Here is a 23424-nt window from a genome sequence, read left to right on the forward strand (position 1 = left end):
TGTAGATGGTATCATACAAATTTCAAATATTGGCAAGTCAATAATTGGAAAATAAATGCATACACTCAAACTTTATATAATAAAGTATGCATCTTTACTTCTTGAGTTAGTAAGCCCACCTGATACGCTTAATGGAATAGAAATCCTTGCTTGTTCATTCTACACTGCTACTCGAACCTTCATTGTAATGAGGTTCTCAGGTAAGATTGGATAATAAGTAAGTAAATAGAAAGTAAATCTTGAATGAAACTTCTATCATTTGAAAGTTGCATCCTCTAATTTGAGTATTCTACTTATATGGACTTAACTAAAAGCAAATAGTAACATTACATCTCTTGGGATATCTCAAATTGAGAAAGCTTAAGAGTAAACTAATCCATTCTATATAGATTAGCTTACAATTAATAACTAAACATCAATCACTTAGCATAGTTCTATTAATAACTTGCTCAAGTAAGAAATTTCAAATATGTAATCATATATGAATCTCAACTTTGAAATATCATATAAACTCAACCTCTTTAAAGAAAAATACAAACTTTACATTTTTAGAAATCTCTCAGAGTCTATTTTTATTATAAAGTTACAAAAATACAATATCTCAAGTGTATATGAAATTATCTCACAAAAGGCAGAATCTGCCACAAAACCTTGCTGCTTCGCGCAGTACATTTCAGAAAATATTTTGACACATCTAAAGGTGATGGATTTAGCTGAAATTTTGCAGACAACGACTACACATGATGAAGTTATTACAGTAAAAATTTCAAGTTATTTAGACTATGAGAACACCATCAGAAGCACCTCGAAACATACTGCCCTGTCAAGCCGAAAACTGACAGCAAAGCCCCTTTGTTTCAACTTAACATACATCTCATATTTTGGCCACATAAGAGAGTGGAGATCCAATTACATCATCTTGCTACATGTTAGAATGCTTTAACTCAAAACTTCACTCACGTTTACCACATCAACATATAACAAGCAAATTATAACACAATCAATCACCTCAACTTCTCCAATCAATATTAAAAGTAGTTCTTCCCTTATTCTTAAACTAAAATTGGCTCAACACATAGTAACATGCTCAATATCCCCCAATTTCTATCATATAATCTCATTCCACGCTCCTAAGAGTTCAATTATATAAGCATCAAACATTTAGCTATCTTACCTCAAGAATGCCCAAATTCTAGGGTTTTCTGCCTCCATTTTCCCCTCTAAAATCCGCCCCTCCGGCAAGGCCCGCCGTCACCGCCGCTGTCTCCATCACACCGCCACCCCTGCCTCAGGTATGCTCCCTCTCGATCTTTCTCTCTCAACCTCTCTCGCTGCTCTCCCCCTCGATCTCACTCTCTGTCTCTTTCTCTGCTTCTCGAGCATGGATTCAAGGCAGAGACGGGTGAAGCTCAGCCGTTCGTTGGCCTTCCAGTCGCGACAGTAGTAATTTCCTTCTTCTAAGAATTAGGGCTCCACATCGGAAAAGAAGGGGGAACGGAGAAGACTTCCGGTGCGAGAACTTCGACCACGTCGAAGAGGAGGCTGCTGTATTGCCGAATTTCGGGCTCGGGTGACGGCGATTTCGGATTTTGAAATTAGGGCTTCTCATTTGGGTTCTTCGCTAAATTGAGAGAAGATGAGACTAGTGCGAGGGGCACCGGGGAAGAACAGACGAGACGCCGGACTTGGTCTCGATGGCAGCCGACGGCGGTCAGAGCAGAGGCGGCGGCTGAATCTCCTTGAAGGTTGAAAGAAAACTAAAACTGAGGTTTGATGGGTAAGGGGTAGGGGACGACACTTAGCAGGGAAAAAAAGGAAAGGAAATTTAGCTTCCCTCTTAAGATTTGTTAATAGATATCCCCAAATAAAATAAATAAATAAATGTAAAAATATCTGCATTCTTGTGAAAGCTTACGGATTGCTATTGCTAATAGCCACAAATACTATTCTCACTAATATAATGATATAATATGTAACCAAATCAATATATATGCTAGCTTCATCCCAACTGAAATTGAGATAAGCTTCAAATACATCTATAATTATATATATAAAAATGGGATTCTCATTTCTAATAACAAATAAATCTATAAATAATAAAATAACATCCGTCACTTCAATTAGTCGAGCAATAAGTAGTCGACTAATAATATTTCTTATTTATCATCATTCTCATCTCTGAAAATAATAAAATAATCCCTTTAACTAGGAATTATAACTTGCTTCCAAGAATAAAATTAATAACGAATGCAAATTAAAAGCTCAGGATATTATAATAATATCTCATCTCATCTCAGTGATTCTACTTCTCTTTCTTCTTTTAGATAATAGAAAATAGAAAATAAAATTAATAATAACATATATACTGTAGTGAAAAAGCCGAGTGTTACATTACCCATGGCCTGATCAACAAAGTTCCTTAGAATAAGGAAACCATGGAGGATGTGCATCCACCTTCACCAGCAACTGATGCCACGAGAACTGAGAAAAGAACAGAGGAAGCCCATGAAACCGAGACACAATCAACTGATGCATTGGAGCATCCAAGTGAAAGGAAGCTTCAAGCTCAAAAAATGGAGCTAATAGACCTCAAAGCCAAATTTCTCATTATTGAATCGCAAGTGAAGAAGCTTCAACATTAGAGCAGTCAACCGGCATCAAGTGCAACTGAAACTTTTCCCCAAGGCCATCAGAAGACACAATCTTCTCTTATTGATGATGCCAAAAAGAGGGAAGAATTGAAGAACGGAAGGACGATGAAAGAAGAACGGAAGAAGGGATAAGAGAACAAATGAAAATCAGCAAGGAAAACAGGGGAAAGGCCTTCCAAAAGACCTCGCTCCGATTATATTTGAAAGGCTGGCTGGAATCCCTGTTATTTATTTGTGTTGTTTCTAATACTGGTTTCTGTCACTCATGTTTTTGTTTATTCCTTTACTGCTTTTGCTTCTCCTGCAATACATGTTTCTCATCTGTTGTTTATTACTCATTTCTCATACTTTATCTGTCTTTATGATGATTTGTTTTGTGTGTCGCCTTGATTTTATCTGTTGCCTTCTGGTAGAGCACTGAATCACCAACATCTAAACTAGAAAGTTGATAATAGATCGGAACCTGAAGGAAATAGACGGACGGATGCTTCTTTCACTCTTCAATGGAACAGTTCTTTACAAACACCAAAACATACAGGAAAAACTTGAGAGAAAAGATCGGTCCCTTCTACTATTACAGATATGCTATTTATAAGAGATGAAGAGGAGAGGGTAAGATTGTCTTTTCCTTCATGGCACGTGCTCGGTACGTCCTTGGTGTCGTTGTCACTGGTGATTGTCCTTGCTCCAACGGCCTTGCAGCTTTTGCCTCCTTCAGAAAGTAGTTGGGAATTCTTCGCTTGCGCCGGCATCTTCAGGTGTTGAAGTCTGCGCTGCCTTCTCCAAGGAGCGCTGGTGCTGCGCTGCTCTCTCGTAGGGTGGCGATGACTGCGCTGCTTTTTCATGGGATGGCGATGACTGCGCTGCTCCTTCATGGGGTGCCGATCGCTGCGCTGCTCTCTCAAAGAGGGCGCTAACTGGGATCTCCATTCTTTGTCCTGCACTGTTAGTTTTCCTATTTTGTGCAATAATCATTAAGGCAGTAGATCTTTCATATTGGTAACATATGGAGTACGGGTCGTGTGCTGCGCTGATGAGGACCTTATCCCTCATCAGCTACTCCCCCCTTATTCTACGAAAAGAAGTAGATTTTCACGTGAATTTTCGTAGATGAAAAGTGTTTGCTTTGAGGTATGGAGGAATGGCCGATATTCGGGAAGGCAGTGAGTGAGCCTGCGCAGGAGGGCTTCATATCGCCGTCTGTGTCGACTGGCATGGTACAGAACTTGTCCCATCGCATTTAATGTGATCTGATGTTTTTCAGTACTTTGTGACGTCCTTCCACGCTTTTATTTTTGTGAGGATGAGATCTCGACCCTTCGTTTTCACCCACCATTCTGGGATGAAATCCTAACCTTCCATTTTCCTTTCGCACATCCCAACCCTAATGATTATTCTCTCTCCCTTCCCTCGATTCAAATTCCCCTCTTATAAATACCCTCCATCACCTTCATCTTCTTCTTCTTCTTCTCCTTCTCCGAACTTCCTTTCAGACTTTTCCGATTTCTCCGATCTCTCGTCGTCCCCAATTTCCTTGTTAGGCTTCCCCTCCGACCATCACTTCTCCTACCAGGTTAGGTTCTCCCTTCCTTCATTATCCCCTGTGGCCTGCTCGCTTCCTCTCGGTTGTGTTGTTGCGTGCTTGTTTTCTTTTTGTTTTGTGTGTTGTTTTGTTGTTTTTTTTTTTTTTTGTGCGTTCGCCATGGCCACCGTGGGTGCCCGGCAGCAACAAATAAATGAGGCGGATGATATGACGTGCCAAGGTTGTCATTTTCCTCGTTCCACCATCTCCACCGCCCAAATGGCGGAAGTACGGGGGTTGTTACGCATTAAGCCGGATGATCGTGAACTGAAAATCCGGATGCAGCGGGAATCCGGCGATATGCCTGATGCGGACGGGCAATGGCGCCCGGACACCATCCCTATTTGGTATGCGCAGGTGAAGGCGGGTCTGCGCTTACCGCCTTCCCCTTTTCTTGTGGGAATATGTGAACGATTCGGGATCCCCTTTTTTCAGATCTCCCCTTCTTCTCTCCGGAGGGCCCATATTTTACATATCCTCTGCGCTGCTAATAACTACCCCCATAGTGTAGAGTTGTTTCACCAGACCCACATCCTAAAAAAGACCGATTGTCACTACAACTTTACTGCCAAGCCGAAGATGAATTTGACATTCCTAGGTAATCTTCATTCTATGGATAAGAAGTTTCGTGATAAGTATTTCTTTGTACAAGTGCGGAATGGGACTTGGGCGGACTGCGCAGGGACTGACGAGGTGGAGTGGCATCGGACGAAGCACTCCTCTCCTCCAAATAGAAAACCCCTAGGTGACCTAGAAATCGCCTTCATCGATCTTCTGGGCCAAGCCTTTGCTGCCAAAGATTTTGATGTCCTTAAACTAGTCGCTTCTCCCTCTGTCTTGGCTGGGGCTGGCCTCTTCTCCCGTTATCCCCCAACCTCCATCGGTATATTCCAAATGTTTGTATCGTCTTTCGTGCTAAAGATCTTCATTTCCTAATCATTCTCCTTCCTGCGCAGGTATGTGGAGATCAGCTGAGCACGGTACCATTGCTTCATTCAGTTTCCTTCCTGATCCTGTTGTTGGGGGAGACACTACCCCGCAGACTGGGTCTGCGCAGCACGTGTCCCCTGAGTCTTTCAATCTTGGGCGGCCCCGTCCGGGTTCGTCTGCTGCTGACATTCAACCTCTTCGACTCCACGACGAAGGTGATGCGAGTTCCGCTGAGGGTACTCGTAAGCGTCGCAAGACTCGACAGGTAGTCTCGTCCAAGAAGAAAAAGGTCCCTGCTTCTGGTGCCGAGAGTAAAGATTCTTTCGAAGCCTTACTCGATGATGTGCCTCGTCAAGCTGCGCCGGCAAGGGAGGGGTCTGACTCCGTTATGGAGATTCCAGGCCCTCGTGCTTTGAAGGATTTGACCGGTCAGGAGTGCCGGTCCCAGATGGAATCGCAGATCGCCTCTGTCGACCTGCGCAGGTACGATGTCATGAACATGGGGGACCTGGCCTTTGACATGTGCCTGGGCGTAGAGCAGGTAAGCTATGCGTGTTTTTGTTTTTGTGACATTACTATTGTGCGGGTATTTTTATTCATCCCCTGGATTGTGATTGTGTCTGCGCAGTTGCGGGTGAAGTGCTTGTCGGCCTCCCGACATATGACCCGGGCAGCCGCTGATCTTCATGAAAAGGAGGGGGAACTCATGGCCTCTCTGGCTGATAATACTGAGTTACGGGAACAGCTGCGCCAAGCTCAGGCTGAACTGTCTCAGATGAAGGTGAAGAAGGAGTCCCTCGAGACTGAGCTCGCTCGTGTGTCCCAGAGCAAGGAGGAAGAACTCAAGGCTCTCAAGCATGAGATGTCGGAGGAGTGCCGGGCAAAGTTGAATCAGATGAAGACAACGATTGCCGATCAAGAAAACCAAGCCTTCATGCGGGGGATACAAGAGTTTCGCCAACAATACTTCCTGACTGCGCGTGGTCAATTGTTCCTGCGCTATATGTTAGAGGATTCTCTTCAAGCTTTCCGCCGTTCCCCTGACATGCTCCTCTTGATGGGGCCTGCCATGCAGTTCTTGGTTAAGGAAGGCAGTCGGCTCGCTCTTGACCAGGTGGGAGCGACGCCTGATCAGCGCAGCAAATTTGACTTTGAGGCTGTACTGAAGCAAGTGGATGACACCAGTCTAAATGGGCTGTTGGGCGTCGATCCTTCCGCCCCTTCGACTCCTGGTTGGTGGCTTCCTATTTTGGATAAGGCCCTCCAGCTCTTTGCTAGGGATGAGACGAGGGATGCCCTACCTGCGGCGCCGGTGATTCGGTCTCCTTATCTGAATGAGCTGCGCTGCCATATGCGTTCTCCTCGAGGCAACTATCCCGGGGGGAACTTGGTCTACCCTCCTCCAACTTCCTCCTCGGTCGTGCCCGACTCTCAGGGCCAAAAGGGGTCTAGCTCCCGAGCGGCGCAGGGTGGGACGGAAGTTGTGGTAGCAGAGGCTGCGCAGGAGGAGGTTGTGTTTCAGCTGCCGGTGGTGACGGATCCGGTGATCGAGGAGATTGCGCAGCCTGCCTTTGTTGAAGATCCCCCTGTTGAGGAGTTCATCGTGGATCCTCCTTCTTCTCCCCAACGCCTTGACTGACCAACTCCCTTCTATGTTTCTTTTGTTTGTAAAAAGATTGTTCTTTTTGTAGACATTATCCCAATTGTAAAGTTTCTCTTGAACCCATTTTATATAATCGTATGGTTTGATTTTCTTTGAATGCTCTGGATGGTGTTATTTTATTTTATATAACCGTATTTCGTGTTTATCTTCATGACTTCCTACTTCTCTGTAAAAGGCTCGTTGTTGAAATCTGACTAATTATGAATATGATCAGAATTCTGTTGAGTACTTATGTGTTGGGAAAAATGTATGTAAGCAACTATGAAGAATTTTGTTTTAAGATTTTAGCTCTCTATCTTTCTGTCATTTGTGCGGCCATTGTGTATCCCTCTTTTAAGCATCCGCTGTCCCGTTTTCTGCGCAGTCACATCTGCGCGTCCACTATCCCCTTGGTTTGCACAGTCACATCTGCGCGTCCACTACCCCCTTGGTTTGCGCAGTCATATCTGCGCGTCCACTATCCCCTTGGTTTGCGCAGTCATATTTGCGCGTCCACTATCCCCTTTGAGTGATAGTGCTATTTTCTTTCTTTAGATCCTTAGTGATAGTTTCTCTTGAATAGTTTCCCTCATGATGGTACGCCCTTAAGATGGAACATGGATGGTACACCCCCGCAGAGCGGCCCTCAAGATGGTACACCCTTAAGATGGAACACAGATGGTACACCCCCGCAGAGCGGCCCTCAAGATGGTACGCCCTTAATATGGAACACAGATGGTACACCCCCGCAGAGCGGCCCTCAAGATGGTACACCCTTAAGATGGAACACAGATGGTATACCCCCGCAGAGCGGCCCTCAAGATGGTACACCCTTAAGATGGAACACAGATGGTACACCCCCGCAGGGCGGCCCTCAAGATGGTACACCCTTAAGATGGAACACAGATGGTACACCCCCGCAGAGCGGCCCTCAAGATGGTACACCCTTAAGATGGAACACAGATGGTACACCCCCGCAGAGCGGCCCTCAAGATGGTACACCCTTAAGATGGAACACAGATGGTACACCCCCGCAGGGCGGCCCTCAAGATGGTACACCCTTAAGATGGAACACAGATGGTACACCCCCGCAGAGCGGCCCTCAAGATGGTACACCCTTAAGATGGAACACAGATGGTACACCCCCGCAGAGCGGCCCTCAAGATGGTACACCCTTAAGATGGAACACAGATGGTACACCCCCGCAGAGCGGCCCTCAAGATGGTACACCCTTAAGATGGAACACAGATGGTACACCCCCGCAGAGCGGCCCTCAAGATGGTACACCCTTCTCACCTTACTGTTAATGGAGGTTACTGTTAATGGATAAGGTCCTCATCACCTTCTCTGAATTATGCTAGTTAATGGAGGTTACTGTTAAGGAGGAATGTCATTCAACTTACTGAATTATGTTTGCTTTTGAGGTGACTAATTGCAGGGTTTTGGCATCATCAAAAAGGGCGAAATTGTTGGAAAATAATTGATATATCCTTGTCCTAGTTTTGATGATACCAAAATCATTAGAAATCATCTCTCTCCTATGTTTTCCTTATGGACTTAAGTGTTTTTAGTCCTCACTAGTTTCGACTGGAGTGGCAAAGACTAAAGATTGGCTAATTAAAGACTGAAGATCGAAGGCAGCACAACTGAAGCATATTGAACTGGACAAACAAAATGACGCATCCTAACTGAAGTCATCAGTCACCGATCGAAGATATTCATGCAATACAATATCAGCATCGAACAGAAGCTTAAGTCAAGCACCAGTCGACATTCTACATTGAACTAAAGTGAAGAGTATCAGACACGCCGCATTAAATGCTCAAGTACAATAGTATTAAATGCCGAAGATTTGAAGATCGTCCTTGCAAGTACTAAAGCTTCCCCTTGCGTGTAAAGATGCAGAAACAATATACTCCAAGGACAAAATAATTAAAATGTTTACTACATGGAGTATCTGAAGATTTTCACCTCAGCCCAAGAAGCGACATCCTCTCACAACGGTAGAAATTCTGAAGACCATCTCTCCAACGGATCTATTCAAGACTTCGCCTATAAATAGAGCTTGAGGAACGTCTGCAATCCTCATCGATTCGAAGACATACGCTGAAGCTTTGTCGAATTCAAGAGCCAGCATTTTCATAGATAGATTTCGAATCGAAGAAGAGAGTAATTCATCGTTGTAAAATCAGTCTAGCTGATTATCTAAACTCTCTTAGTAAACTAAGCATTTCTTGTTTTATCTTAAGTTTAGTATAGATTACATGAGAGCCTGTTCTCAGTAGTCTTAGTTGGAAGAGTCCAAACCCCTTTCAACCGAGAGAAAAGAGTGTTTGAGTGGTTTTTTAGTACCAAAAAACTAAACAGTTCGGTCACCTTGGCACCTAGTAAACCAAGAGGGACTTCAGACCAAGGGCTCTGTCTCTAAAGACCTTAGCGAGATGCTGATTGGGCACGAGAGTGTCAGAGCGTGCTAAGTGTCAGAGAAAAATCCAATTCAGAGTGGGTTAGTGGGTTTGCTGTGCACCTTGAAGCATTAGCCCAGAGTGTTTGTCAGACTAATCATCTGGTCGTGGAGTAGGAAAGTTATTTCCGAACCACGTAAAAAATCTTGTGTTCTTTACCTGCTTTCAGTTATTCCTTTGTATATGCTCAAAACTATTTTCAACTGAATTGGATTAACTGTAAAGTGTAACTAAGGATTTTATAAGTGACAAACCTTTTCTAAAGGTTATTCGCATTAAGTTTAAATTCCACTGCTGAGTTATTAATCCTACTGACGACTCAACTGATAGTTAGGGAGATTAATAACTCTACTCTATTTTACAAACTATAGACTGAAGCCTTACGTGGATATCAGTTAAGCGCAGTGCTCGACTGATGTCAAATTACTGAAGACTTTTCAGTATCAGTCTACAACCTATTTCCAACTGAAATCTGGTTAAGTTTGTTTTGATTTGCGAAAAATAGGCTACAGGTGTATTCATCCCCCCCATATACCTGTCCAGTCAACCCTCCGGGACCCCAACACCTATAGTGCTCTCTTTGATGGGCCCTCTAGGAGCGGTGATGTCGATGTTTCAATGGTGTTGTATGAAGATGCAGTGAAGAAAGGGTTGAAGATGAATTAAGTACACATGTAACATTTTGATGAATGGGCTGTGCAAGGAAGGTAAGATGGAGAGAGCGGATGAGTTCTTAAGCAAGTTGAAGGAGCATGGGGTTGTGATCACGGATGTGATATTGAACACCATGATCAAAGGTTATTGCAAGGTGGGAAATATGGATAAGACAGTTTTGGCTGTTGATGGAATGGAGAGATAATGGGTGAGGTCGAGCTGCATCACGTATAACACGATGATCAACCGTTTTTGTGAATTGGTAGCATGGAAGAGGTGAAATAGTGGGTCGGAAGGAAGAAGGCTAAGGGTGTCTCCCCGGTTGTGCAGACGTTTAACATCTTGATAAATGGATATGGTCGTGTTTGCCAGTTTGAGAAGTGCTTGGAGATTCTTGATGAGATGGAAAGTAATGGATTGAAGCCTAACGTTGTCACCTACGGATCTCTGATCAATAGTTTCTGCAAAAAGGGGCGCCTTCTTAAAGCCGAAGTCATGCTCAAAGACATGCTTAACAGAGGGGTTCTGCCCAATGCGCAGATATACAATATGTTTATAAGTGGGCATTGCATGGGAAGAAATACAGAGAATGATTTTAAAGTTTTTCATGAGATGTTGAGGAGTAGCGTGTCTCCCACCATTGTGGCATATAAGAGCATCGGCAACGCCTTACTCGAGTGCCTACTCGAGTAAGGCGTTGCCTTCGAGTATGTGCGTTGCGGGGGGCGGTACTCGAGCAATACTCGAGTCTTCGAGTATGCTCGAAGGGGGGAGAGGGAAGGCGCGTGCAATGCACGCGCCCTAATTTAAATTCGAATTTAAATTCAAATTTTGACTGCTTTGCCTCGATATGCGTGCTTTGACCGACCGTTTCCAAATTTTTTTTCCCTTCTTCTCCTCTTTAAAAAACCCCATCTCCTTCATTCTTCTTCACATCTCTTCTTCTCCAATTTTCTTCTCCTCCATTTCTCTTCAACAATTTTCTTCCTTCATGGATCATTTCTATGATCCTAATTGGTGCCCCGATCTCTCCTCCGATTATCACCCCGATATGGGAGGAATCAACTTGGAGGAGATCCCACCCGAGAAGGAACCGGTCAGTGCAGAGCAGAGTGCCTCCCAACCAAAGAAGGGCGGCCGGAGGAAGGAAATGGCCACCAAAATCAAGCACGACAAGGAACCAAGGATCCGTCATACTTACCTTCCCGAGCATACGGATCTCATCGTCCAAGTTTGGGCGGAGGAGACCAACGACGCCATCCGTGAGACGGATCAGAAGGGGGAGGCGTATTGGGGCCGGATCCGCGCACGTGTGAACCCCATCATCGGCGCCGACCTTAAGATCAGACAACTTCAAGGCCACTGGGCCCGAGTAGCAGCGGATGTGCGTCTCTGGGAAGCTATTTGGGTGGAGATGCGCAACAATTGGCCCTCCGGTCATTCGGATGATATGCTTCGTGACAAGGCCCAAACCCTCTTCAAGGCTCGAAGCCCACAGAAGGCCGCATTCAATTTTTGGAACCCGTGGAAAGTTCTCCGGAATAATCCCAAGTTCAAGTCGATGTATCTCCTTAGAGACATGCATGCCTCTAAGAGGACAAAGACTACGGAAGAGGGCGGCTTCACCACCTTGGCGTCGGGCGATGAGAACTCTTCTTCCCAGCCCATTGGCAAAAGGGCGGCGAACGCGGCAAAGGGGAAAGGGAAGGCATCAGCATCGCATACGAGCTCGGATCCTCCACCGGAAATAGTGGAGAGGTTGGACAGGTCCGACCAGCAGATGAGGGCATTCACCGCCCAGTACCAGCGGAGGAACGATATCAAGGAGAGGGAGCTCGATATGCAGCTCCTGAACGCGGATACGACGCACATGACGGACGCACAAAGGGCATTGCACGCGTCCATGGTCGCCGACGTGCTCAGGCGTCGTGGTCTAGACTAGGATTTTAATTATGTAATTTTAATGATGGTTTTTTATGATGTTTTAGGTGTTTTTAATTTTTATGTAATTTTTTATGATGTTTTAGGTGTTTTAAATTTTTATGTTTAATAGCGTATTTAACTATTAGAAAAATATGTTATTTAAATTATGCAATTAAATTTAAATAAAAAACATAAAAATCAAAACTAATGTTATCAAGTAGGCTATCAAGTAACCCCAATGCAGCACTACCTACTCAATAACACAACCACTATCAAGTAGGCTATCAAGTAAGCTCATTGCGGATGCTCTAACACACTTATAAAGGGGATCTTCAAGATATGGAAGGTTTCAGAAACATAAGAATTAGGCTTTACCATTAGTAACAAAGGTTTTAGATTAAGCCCCGATGTCATCACATTCAATTCCTTGATCTCTGGCTTCTCAAATGCCGGAAATGCAGGCAAGTGTTTGGAATTGTTTGAGAAGATGAAAGCACTAGGCCTCAAGCCTACGTTCAACACTTACCATCCCTTGATAAGCATGTTCAACAAGGACATACTCGATCTTGTTGAGAAACTCGTTGTAGAAATGTCCAACATCGAGCTAAGCTTGCATAAGGAAGAGCTTGTTTCAGCTTGCTTAAGATTACTTAAAATTGGCAAAAAATTTGTAATGGGACAAATAAAATATCAGTATGCAGAAATAAACCATCATCAGCTGAATCGAATACGGAGGGGGGATATAATTGTGTGTTTTTAGTTTTCACATTTTTCTTGAAACTATTGTGTCACATACCATATAAATTATAGAGTTTTCCTTTCCAAATCACCCCAATTATGTGCATTCTCTTTAGTTTGTGGCCTATAACACAATTATGAAGAAATATTGTGCTTGCATACCAAATTCTGATTTTGGAATGAAAACATGACATGCAATGATGCCACTGCAATTTCTGAGATTTAAGAGATTATTGGTGTAATGAAATGGAATGAGAGGGGAATGGAATGAAGAGGGGAAATGAATGGCAAAGCTTGGTGATTCATATGCTTAGTATGCACAAAGAATACAATAGGAATGAAATTGTGATAACTTGTTTGATTCTATTCCCATGATTGGTAGCTAAAAATAAAATTTATGAATGAAACGAAATTATTTTATTTTACTAAATTACCTTTTACATTATTTTAAAAGTATAAAAGTTATAAATACTCCCTCTGTCCCACTATAAGTGAGACTCTATCTATTTTGGGTGTCCCACCATAAGTGAGACTCTTTCCTTTTTGGATAAAAGTTTTACCCTGTAAATACTTTTTCATTTTTTCACCTACACACAAAATACACATTTCTTATTTCTCGTGTCCAAAAAAAGTGGTCTCACTTATAGTGGGACGGAGAGAGTATAATTGAGTAGATAAATATTTAATTAATGTATTTCACGAAGAACATTTACAAAAATGTAAATTAAAATAATTAAAACACATTTTTTAATGATCCGGCACAATATTGTTAGTGTGTATAAGTTAGAAAAAAAAAAAATTGATTAGATAGTGTAATTGTTGATGTACACATAAATAAGAAACAAATAGAAACATGAAAGAAAGAAGGGGAACAAGTTATATAAAATAAATACGCATAATCTTATTATATATGATTATATAATTGGCTGCATCAATTTCAGTCCATATATTAGACTATTGCTTATATAAAGCTGATAGTATTTTATTTAAAAAATATTTTTTAATAAAAAATACTTTTCATATTTTGAGTAAAAAATTAATTAAATAATATTGATGATGATGATGATGATGTATGTTTCATACAAATAAATATGTGAAAATTTAAATTTTAAAAGAATTAAGAATGAAATAAAATGATTAATACAATGAGACATGGAAGAAATGACTAAATTTTTTACTTGAAGATCCTAGTTATGCTAAATTAGTACTAACATTCTATGACAAAGTTGAATGTCAACAAAAAAAATTTAGAGTACTATTGTAGACAGAAATCGTAAGTGTAGCTACCAAAAAAAAATCATGTGTAGAAAAGAAAAAAACTACAAAAACATACTCCCTCCGTCCCAGCTGAAATGTCCTATTTCTTTTCGGCACGGAGATTAAGAAATGTGTATAAAGTAGATAAAGTGGGTTGGTGGAAATTATTTAAATATTAAGTATAGAGAGAGTGTATTGCCAAAAAAGGAAACAGGACATTTCAAGTGGGACAACCCAAAAATGAAAACAGGACATTTCAGCTGGGACGGAGGGAGTACATAGTTTAGATAGCAAGATATTTTTACCCAAAATATATAAATACTCCAAAACCTAATTAAAGTCCAACAGCTACAAGCCTACAATCTGGAGAAGAGGCCAGAACGTTCTCCGCAAACTTCACTTGCGAATTACAGGGGGAATGGCAGCCGCCGCCGCAACATCAGCCGCCTTCGTCACCGCGAGGCTCCTCGCTTCCTCCTCTCGGAAACTCAAACAACCCTTCTCTCTCCTCTCTCCACAAAAAAGATCCAGCTCCTTTTCCATCAATTCTGCCCCACTCCCCCTCCGCCGCCCCCAAACCCTCCGATTCTCCACCGTCCCCAGCATATCCGCCACGATCTCCGTCGGCGACAAGCTGCCTGACGCCACCCTCTCCTACTTCGACTCCGCCGACGAGCTCCAGACAGTCTCTGTCGCCGACCTGACATCCGGCAAAAAAGTCATTCTATTCGCAGTCCCGGGGGCGTTCACCCCCACCTGTTCCCAGAAGCATCTCCCCGGATTCGCGGCGAAGGCGGCCGATTTGAAGGCAAAGGGTGTGGACACGATCGCCTGCGTTTCCGTCAACGATGCGTTCGTGATGAAGGCGTGGAAGGAGGATTTGAAAATTGGGGATGATGTGTTGATGTTGAGCGATGGAAATGGGGATTTCACCAGGGCGATTGGGTGCGAGCTCGATTTGAGCGATAAACCGGTGGGGTTGGGGGTGAGGTCGAGGAGGTATGCTATGTTCGTTGAAAACGGCGTCGTTAAGATCTTGAATTTGGAGGAGGGCGGTGCATTCAATGTTAGCAGCGCCGAGGACATTCTCAAAGCCATTTCGTGATTTTCTTTTATTCGTTTGTTTATGGAGGAAATAAATGTTATGCTTTTTAATTTTCTACCGTTTCTTGCTCTTCTACGTCTTTCATTCTTCTTAACCAATGGTTATGGAATTTATGTGCTTGCTATTTACTTGGATGATGTCTGTTTATGTTTTTGATTTATGATCCAACAAATCTGTTCCATTCATAAATTGTGTTTGGATTTGAAGTGGAAAGGCTCAACTTTCATAAATATTTGATCCAATTTCGCCCAAACAGTTATACTAGCATTTCCAACCCAATTCCGCAATGCATTTGCAAGACCTCACGCATTTACTCAGTGATATTTCTTTTTTCTTTTTGAGGGTCGATATGTTTAGTTATTTTCACAGCTGGAATGATAAATAATCTAATATACTCCCTCCGTCCCACGAAGTATGACACAATTTCCTTTTTGGTCTGTCTCAGGAAGCATGACACGTTTCTAAAAATGACAAAAAATTTACCATTTATTCACATATTCACCTACCACACTTAACACACAAAATACTAATTTATTAATTTTCGTGCTGAAAAGAACTGTGTCATGTTTCATGGGACGGAGGGAGTATAAAAGAAGAGTTTTTTCCCTCCATTTTTTTTCTCTCTCCTTCCACCAATTTTTTCACTATTTTTTCCTTTATATTTTTTATATTTTAATTCTTTTGTAAATATTGTCAAATTTGATTCATGAAAAAATATTCTATATACATCGTAAATTTAATATAGTATAAAAAATCATCAAAAATCAATAATTTATGAAAATTTTAAAATATTTTATTTTCTCTTTTTTCATTAAAACTTTACAACTTCTTAATTATATTTGTATATGAAAATATTTATTTATTTATTATGATGCGTAATACTCTATAATAATAATGCGTAGTGCTAATTTTCATTATCAAATAATTTTTAAACTTATTTAATAGAAATAATTATCATTACGCTTTATACAAAATTGAAAATTTATATTTTAATTTTGTTTAATATTTATATTTATTTGTTTACTTAAATATATAATTTAGTTTCGATTTTGGTCGTGCATCGCACGAATGGTCATACTAGTTAGTACTAATTCAGCGATGTAATTTTTTTTTTTTGTGGGAACGAGAGAAGATTTTATTGATCACATTAACATTGGATATGGAGATGACCCCCCACAATCGACGGAGGTTCATTCCAAACACGATGTGTAAACAAGTCTCTCGCAGCTTTCGCTAAACAATGAGCGATCGCATTCCTTTCTCTCCTGACATGCTGAAGTCGAAAGCCCGGAAGTGACGTCAACTCACGGCCTTTCTCTCCTGACATGCTGAAGTCGAAAGCCCGGAAGTGACGTCAACTCACGGCGACAGAAGCTCGCTAAAGCTCCACTCTCCAGAATATTTATGCCACCCAAGCTGATCATATTACAAGCTCTCTCACAATGGACAATGGAGCAAGTGTTTTCTCGGTTACTAAAATATCCATTACCTACGAGGGTTAGTCGTCAAATTTAGGATTTTTTACAAATAAAATTACGAATAATTTTGAATTTGTAATTTTAACATGATTTTTAAAGTGTGACGAATTAAATTATAATCTTTTCAATTTTTGTAATTTCGTTCTCCAATATTTTCCGACAATCGAAGTGATGAGCGAGAACTTATATGAATTATTTTACCACGTAATTAATTGCTGAATAAGATTAAATTGCTGATTGAGATTAAAACAAAATCAAAACCTCATTCTTTTGTTTTACTTTTTTTCCGTCAAACCCATTTCAATATCCTCCATTCTCTCATTTTATGTGAAATGAAACTAGATATGTATCAGGTGGTGGTGGGTTCGAAAGATTTAGCTACCAATCATGATGTCATGCAAATAGCAAAGGTATTATTAGTAGATGATATTAATGATGCAATAGCTTGAAGTGGCCTTGTGATTGGATATAAAAACACATTTCCTGATTGCTTAAAAAGAAATGAGCCTCATATCTAGGCACACTGAAGAACTAAGGCGCACTGAACTTCACGCTGAAGCTGTAAATTTTCTAATTAAACATCTGCCATAAGAAATACTAAAACAAAAGAACTGGGTTTTGATTTTATTTTAGTCCTAGTCAGCAATTTAATCTTGCTCAACAATTAATTACGTGGCAAAATAATCTACATAAGCTCCAGCTCATCACTCCGACGGCCGAAAAAAATTGGGGGACGAAATTGCAAAAATGAAAAAGGTTATAATTTAATTCGCCACACTTCAAAAGTCACGTTAAAATTACAAATTCGAAATTGTTCATGATTTTATTTGCAAAACCCCTCAAATTTATCATATATTACTGACTTTTTGCGCTTTATTGATTTCATCCCATTCTTTTTGTATTTAGGGTGAGTTCTCTTTAATGGAAAATCGTGACATACATATATTTTTTTTCTTTTTTTTTACTCTTTGCATACGTTATCTTTGTTGAAATTTTTTTCTTGGTCACGAGGGAAAATTTTCCCATATCAGCCCCTTTTACCATATTCTCATATTTTGACTCCAATTCATTATAATACTATCACAAATTATAAATGTGATAGGAGTAATATTTTTTCATAGTATATATTTTGTGATCTTTCAATTTTACCATTAAAATTTATACCAGTCCCTTCATCCACAAAAACATGCATAATTTTTCACAAAAGCATGTTAAGGTGGACAGGGTGAGGGTGGAGACGGCTGAGAGAGGACTGAGAGTCTCTTATCTTTTTAGTGAGAGTTAATTTTTGTTTTTTTTTTTTTTTTGATCAGGAAAGGGAATTATATTAATGAGAAGAAGTCAAGCTTTGGTACCAGAGGTACCTTTTGCTCGAACAAGAAGGACAGCAAGAAAGAAAGAAACAGATCAAGAAAATACAAAGAGCAAGCAACTCCTACCCCTCTTTCAAAACCACCCCAAAGCAAAAACAAATCAGCAGCTATACCCCCAATGCAAAAAACACATCAGCAGCAATACACCCAAGCTCCATCCTTGACATACCAAAAAGAACAAGCAACACCTACCCCTCCATCATCACCACCCCAAAGCAAGTTCACTTCGGCGACTGTGCATCCAAACTCCACCTCTATCGAGCTAACACAAGCAACTTCGCTTCAGAAAACCATGCTCTAAAATCATTGATATGTGTCGGCACGTTGTATGCCATTTTCCACCCCCAAACTCTTGACTTAATTTCCGCCAACACTTTATCCTGTTTCCACACTCCTTGATTGAATTTGCAATCATTCCTAGTTTTCCAAATGCACCAAACTGAACAAATCCAAATACAAAGCAGAAGGGCAGTGTCTTTTTTTTCTCCAAAATTTGTGAAAGAGAGCATGTGATCCTGTGCTTTATTATGGAGGGCGGACTGATTTCCAAGCCAGGATAGTAATGCATACCAGATATTAGAGGTTGTTGTGCAGGAAAAGAACAGATGCTCAGAGGATTCGATCTGTTCCTTGCAAAGAATACAATCGGCCTCTGCATTTTGGGTGATAACTTGTCTTCTAATTAGATTCTCACATGTTGGCATTCTTCCTTTGAGTAATCTCCACGCTGTAGTTTTTGTCTTGAAAGGAACTTGAGCTTTTCCAGATTGAAGTGAACTCCGGAATGTCGTTGCGATTTCTGCCCGGTGTCGTGTTTGGCCAGTAGTTTTGTACGCCGATTTAACCGAGAAAAAACCTTTCGAATATGCCTTCCACCTCCAGCCGTCTCGTGTACCTGCTGTTAAGGGGAAATTATGGCACAAAACTGTAAGATTTTGAAACTGATCAATCTCTCTACCTCTCAGTTCTCTATTCCACCCAAATTTCCACTTCCAACTCCCCTATGCCCATAAGCCAAACTTATTAATGAGTCCGTCTTGATTATTACTGATCCTAAAGAGTCTTGGGAAAGCCTCTCTAAGACTCCTCTCCCCTGCCCAACAATGATGCCAAAAAGAGAAACCATCGCCTTCCCCGACCCGGACAACCAAGTTTTCTCTCAACCACTTCCCCTTTACTCCCCGACTCAACTCAAGCACCCTCTTCCACCACCCCAACCTCCCCACCCCCTTCCTCTTAGTTTTGAAACCACTTTCGTCCCAATCTAAATCCCCCCATGCTCTCTAATCACCCGAGTCCAAAGGGAGTCTCTTTCTGTTAAAAATCTCCAAATCCATTTAGCCATAAGGGCCTTATTAAATCTCTCCAAGTCCAAAATACCCAGCCCCCCTTGGTCCAGATCTCTACAAAGTTCCTCCCACTTAACCCAATGAATTTTCTTTTCCTCAAGCCCTCTCCCCACAAGAAATTACACAAAATTGAACGAATTTTGGACAGCACACACTTGTTCAAGAGGGAAAAAGACAGTTGGTATATCGGAATTGAAGAGAGAACCGACCGAAGAAGGGTGAGTCTCCCTGCAAAGGAACATTTACGGTTATGCCAAAGACCAATTCTCCTTTTAATTTTCTCCACCAAATAATTCCAATCCGCTGCCCGAGGAACACACGACCCAATCTTGATGCCAAGATATTTCAGCGGCAATTTCCCTACCTGACATTCCAGAATTCTCGCCATCTCCTCTGTTTTGGCGTCGTCCATACCAATGCCAACCAACGAACTCTTGTCAAAGTTAACCTTTAATCCCGAAACCAGTTTGAACAGTTTAAGAATGCTCCTGAAGCTCCACGCATTGTCTCTTTTTTCGGTGGCCACAAACATTGTATCGTCGGCGTACTGTAGGTGAGAAATCTGCAATCCTCCTTTGCCGATTGAAATTGGCTCCAGCAAACCTTTAGAAACTGCCTTTTCCACAAGCAAATGAAGCCCTTCCGCCACAATAAGGAACAGGAAGGGTGAGAGTGGATCTCCTTGCCTCAGTCCTCTTTCTAATTGAAAATTGCCCGAGGGACTACCATTGACTAACACGTTAGCCGAGGATGACTGAAGACATCCGATAATCCATGTTCTCCATTTCGGGCTGAAATTCATTTGCTCCAACATGGTGTCCAAGAAGTCCCACTCCACGGAGTCGTAAGCTTTTGCAAAATCAATCTTGAACATGGAGATACCTTTCTTCCTTCTCTTTGCTTCCGCTATGATTTCGTTGAGTACAATAACCCCATCAAGGATGTAACGGCCTTCAACAAAGGCGCTTTGGCATTCCGAGATGATAGAATTCATAACTAACTTCATTCTAGAGGCAAGGGCTTTTGCTATCACCTTATAGAGGCAGTTAATGAGAGAAATCGGCCTGTAATCTTTCAACTCTTCAGCACCTTCTTTCTTTGGGATCAAAGCAATGAAGGAAGGATTGCACCCTCTTGCCAATCTCCCATGATCAAAGAAATCTTTCAACACTTGTAACAAGTCTTCTTTAATGATCCCCTAACATTTCTTCATGAAGTTGAAGTTAAATCCATCGGGCCCTGGGCTTTTCCCCCCTTCACAACTCCAGACTGCATTTTTGATCTCCTCCTCCGAAAAAGGAGAATCGAGCCGTTCTCTCAAGCTATCCGGGATTTTATTTTGCACGAAGTTATCTGGAAGCCGAATTTTGATTCTCGGTCTGCCTCTAAACTGTGTCTCAAAGTGATTTTTGATCTGGAATTTAACCTCTGATGGTTCCTCGATCCAGCTTCCATTCACCCAAATGCCGGAAATCTCATTCTTAAGCCTTCTTCCTCTGATCACCTTGTGAAAAAATCCGTTGTTAACGTCCCCATCTAAGAGCCAGCGAGTTCTTGCTTTTTGGGAGAGTAAACTATCTTTGTTCTTCAATTGCATGATCAGTTTGGCCCCGGCTTCATTTCTCTTGATAATGTCATCTTCCTGCAGCCCAAAAGTATCATCAATATTGTCCCATTTTTGTATTTCATCTCTCAAGGATTCAATATTCTCGTCGATCACTCCGAACGTCGACTTGTTCCACTTTTTGAGGTCATTCTTTAATCTCTTCATTTTTTCTTTAAAAACGAAGCAACTCCAGCCTCTAATGCCACTTCTGTTCCACGACTCTCTTACCACTTCCTCAAAGTCTGGGTGGCTGGTCCACGCGTTGATAAAACGAAATGGTTTAGGGCCCCAGTCCACAACTTTTGTTTCCATCAGAATCGGGCAATGGTCTGAGATTGTCCGTTGAAGACCTCTCGCTTTTGTCTGTGGTCAAACCTCCAACCATTTATCATTAACCAAGAATCGGTCCAGCTTCGACTTGCATTGCCCATTGGGTTGGTACCACGTAAACGTCCTTCCTTGTAACCTGATTTCCACCAAATCATTTGCCCTAATGAAGTTATCAAAAGCCTGCATATCCCTAGTCGAGAATTGTGAACCCCTTCCAACTCTTTCATTTCCAAATCTAATAGAGTTGAAATCCCCTGCTATACAGATAGGAGAAACTCTATTTTGACATACCACCCCCCCGAGGTAATCCCATAGAGCTTCTTTGTCAATTAAATTTTGAGGAGCATAGACGTTAATGAAACACCCATTAATGTTACCTGCAGCCCACCTACCGTTCACGATTAATGCTCCCGAAATATCCCATTGACTGGAGCTAGAGAAGATAGCAGGGTTCCACATTGAGAGAATTCCCCCTGATCTTCCATCTGCTTGACGCCTCGCAAATCCAACAGAATCAGTCCCCCAAATGCTTTTCAGATCGAACTCATTAATATTCTCCATTTTTGTTTCCTGTAAAAAGCAGAAATCAATCTTCTGTTTCTGTATTAACTCCCTAACCTCTCTCTTTTTGATCTTGCTCCCAAGCCCTCTAATGTTATAAGATACCATCTTCATTGATTAAACGATTTCGATTGCTCCCCCTTCTTCTCTTTATCTTCCAATTCCATCAGATGTTTAGCGATCTCTGAGTCTTCGAGGTGGCTCTGCAGGCCAATCTTTTTCCCCCAAATCTTTCGACCTTCATCGAGACAAGTATGTACTTCTTCTTCCCTCGTTTCCTCCGCTGGCTCGTTCATGGTTTCTCTCCTCTGAGACATCTTTATCAAACGTTATTTCGGCATTCCCCGACTCCTGTAATCCTTGGGTATTTTGTGGTTTGGTGTTGTTCTTCTTGTTCTTATGGTTCAAGAAGCGATGGATCCCCATTCTGAGACTAGCCTCTTTACCTTTCCTCTTCTTTTGTGTGAATTTGGTTCCTCCCGAGCAGATGTGAGTGGGCCCTCCAGGAAGTTTCTCGTCTTCAATCTCAGGGATTGAGTTTTCTTGCTGAAAAAAAAAATTGAATAGGAAATAAGCCATGAATGGGACAACCCAAAAAAGAAAACATGTCGACAATAATGGGATGGAGGGAGTAATTTGTATATGTGATTCACGAATATTAATATTTCCACGTAATTAAAAACTTTAGTTTTAAAAAATGTTTGATAAAATTAATGCAAGTTAAAATGATTTAAATTAAATAGAATATAATTGATAAAATAGTTAAAAGTTGGGATACATATGGTAAACTATCAAATTATACGATTGTAAATTAACCTCCAGAAAATTTTATTATCCGTGAAAGTAAAGTATTAAGTCAAAAAGAGGTAAAAGTACAATACCGTGAGCATATTTATTTGCAGCGACTCGTATTGATATTTTCGAAAAACTCGATTATATTTCTAGAAATTTAGGTGGGGAAAGGGGTTTGAGAAAGCTACTGTTGTCTGCTGCTTATAGAAAAGGAGCGTTGCGTTATCAGTTTTGGTTGCGAAAATGGTCACGCACGTGAACATATTTGATTTTTCACTTATCGATTTGTCTTTTTGTTTCACCTACTTTTTTTTTTTTTTTGCGTAGATTGTTTCACCTACTTTATTTATAGTATCAATTTTACCTTTTATTTTGCTGGTGAATAGTTCTTTTCATCTAAACGTGGAGTATTATTTTTCACTAGCTTCTACAAATTGAGATATTTGGTAATTAATTATTATTTGTTGACATTGACATATGCGTGACTTACAACATCATGCGCATGCTACTGAATTATTCGCATCTAAATTATTAACTAAACTATTCTAAGATTGATATTTAACTTGAATTATTATCGATTAACTATGCAGAGGATGAGCATGAAGATTACCAGTTTTCTGTGGTTTGCTTTTGGATGATCTAATAATCTTAGTTTCTAAATTTTTTCTGTAACAATCTTGCTTTTTAATTATAAAATAATATACTCCATTGGTCCCTGAAATAAGTTCTTTTTTTTTTCATTTTGGGACGTCCCCAAATAAGTTTCTCTTTCTTTTTTTCTATTTTTGGACAACTACCACACCATTAATAATACTTTATTTATTCGTACTTTTCACTTTTTCACCACTCTCAATACTAATTATAACACTTTTTCACTTTTTCATCCCTCACAATACTAATTATAACATTTTTTTTCATTATCAATACACTTTCCCATTTTCCTTAAAACTCGTGCCGTCCCCAAAGAGGAACTTATTTTGGGGACGGA

General features: G+C 41.0%; 3 protein-coding genes across 3 annotated transcripts; 2 read left to right on the top strand and 1 right to left on the bottom strand.

Moving 5' to 3' along the window:
* Positions 1 to 4353: 4353 nt before the first annotated feature.
* On the top strand, positions 4354 to 6917 carry LOC130998389 (uncharacterized). Its single transcript, XM_057923808.1, has 3 exons — positions 4354 to 5116; positions 5190 to 5704; positions 5792 to 6917. Exons 1-3 carry the CDS (start codon positions 4354 to 4356, stop codon positions 6800 to 6802), a joined length of 2289 nt encoding a protein of 762 aa, XP_057779791.1. The 3' UTR covers positions 6803 to 6917.
* Positions 6918 to 14001: 7084 nt separating this feature from the next.
* On the top strand, positions 14002 to 15075 carry LOC130997924 (peroxiredoxin-2E-1, chloroplastic-like). The gene has a single exon (XM_057923352.1). The coding sequence runs from the start codon at positions 14261 to 14263 to the stop codon at positions 14945 to 14947; it is 687 nt and encodes a 228-aa protein (XP_057779335.1). The 5' UTR covers positions 14002 to 14260; the 3' UTR covers positions 14948 to 15075.
* A 6047-nt stretch (positions 15076 to 21122) lies between these two features.
* LOC130998391 (uncharacterized) lies at positions 21123 to 21752 on the bottom strand. Its single transcript, XM_057923809.1, has one exon. The coding sequence runs from the start codon at positions 21750 to 21752 to the stop codon at positions 21123 to 21125; it is 630 nt and encodes a 209-aa protein (XP_057779792.1).
* Between the last annotated feature and the right edge of the window lie 1672 nt (positions 21753 to 23424).

This window comes from Salvia miltiorrhiza, chromosome 8 (assembly GCF_028751815.1).
Source record: "Salvia miltiorrhiza cultivar Shanhuang (shh) chromosome 8, IMPLAD_Smil_shh, whole genome shotgun sequence".
Lineage (NCBI taxonomy): Eukaryota > Viridiplantae > Streptophyta > Magnoliopsida > Lamiales > Lamiaceae > Salvia > Salvia miltiorrhiza.

What these genes read in the sequence shown, in the direction of transcription:
- LOC130998389 (XM_057923808.1), top strand. Translation starts at nt 4,354, where the DNA reads ATGGCCACCGTGGGTGCCCGGCAGCAACAAATAAATGAGGCGGATGAT. An exon ending in TTATCCCCCAACCTCCATCG is followed by an intron (nt 5,117 to 5,189) that starts GTATATTCCAAA and finishes CTTCCTGCGCAG; the next exon opens with GTATGTGGAGATCAGCTGAG. An exon ending in TGTGCCTGGGCGTAGAGCAG is followed by an intron (nt 5,705 to 5,791) that starts GTAAGCTATGCG and finishes GTGTCTGCGCAG; the next exon opens with TTGCGGGTGAAGTGCTTGTC.
- LOC130998391 (XM_057923809.1), bottom strand. Translation starts at nt 21,752, where the DNA reads ATGGTATCTTATAACATTAGAGGGCTTGGGAGCAAGATCAAAAAGAGA.
- LOC130997924 (XM_057923352.1), top strand. Translation starts at nt 14,261, where the DNA reads ATGGCAGCCGCCGCCGCAACATCAGCCGCCTTCGTCACCGCGAGGCTC.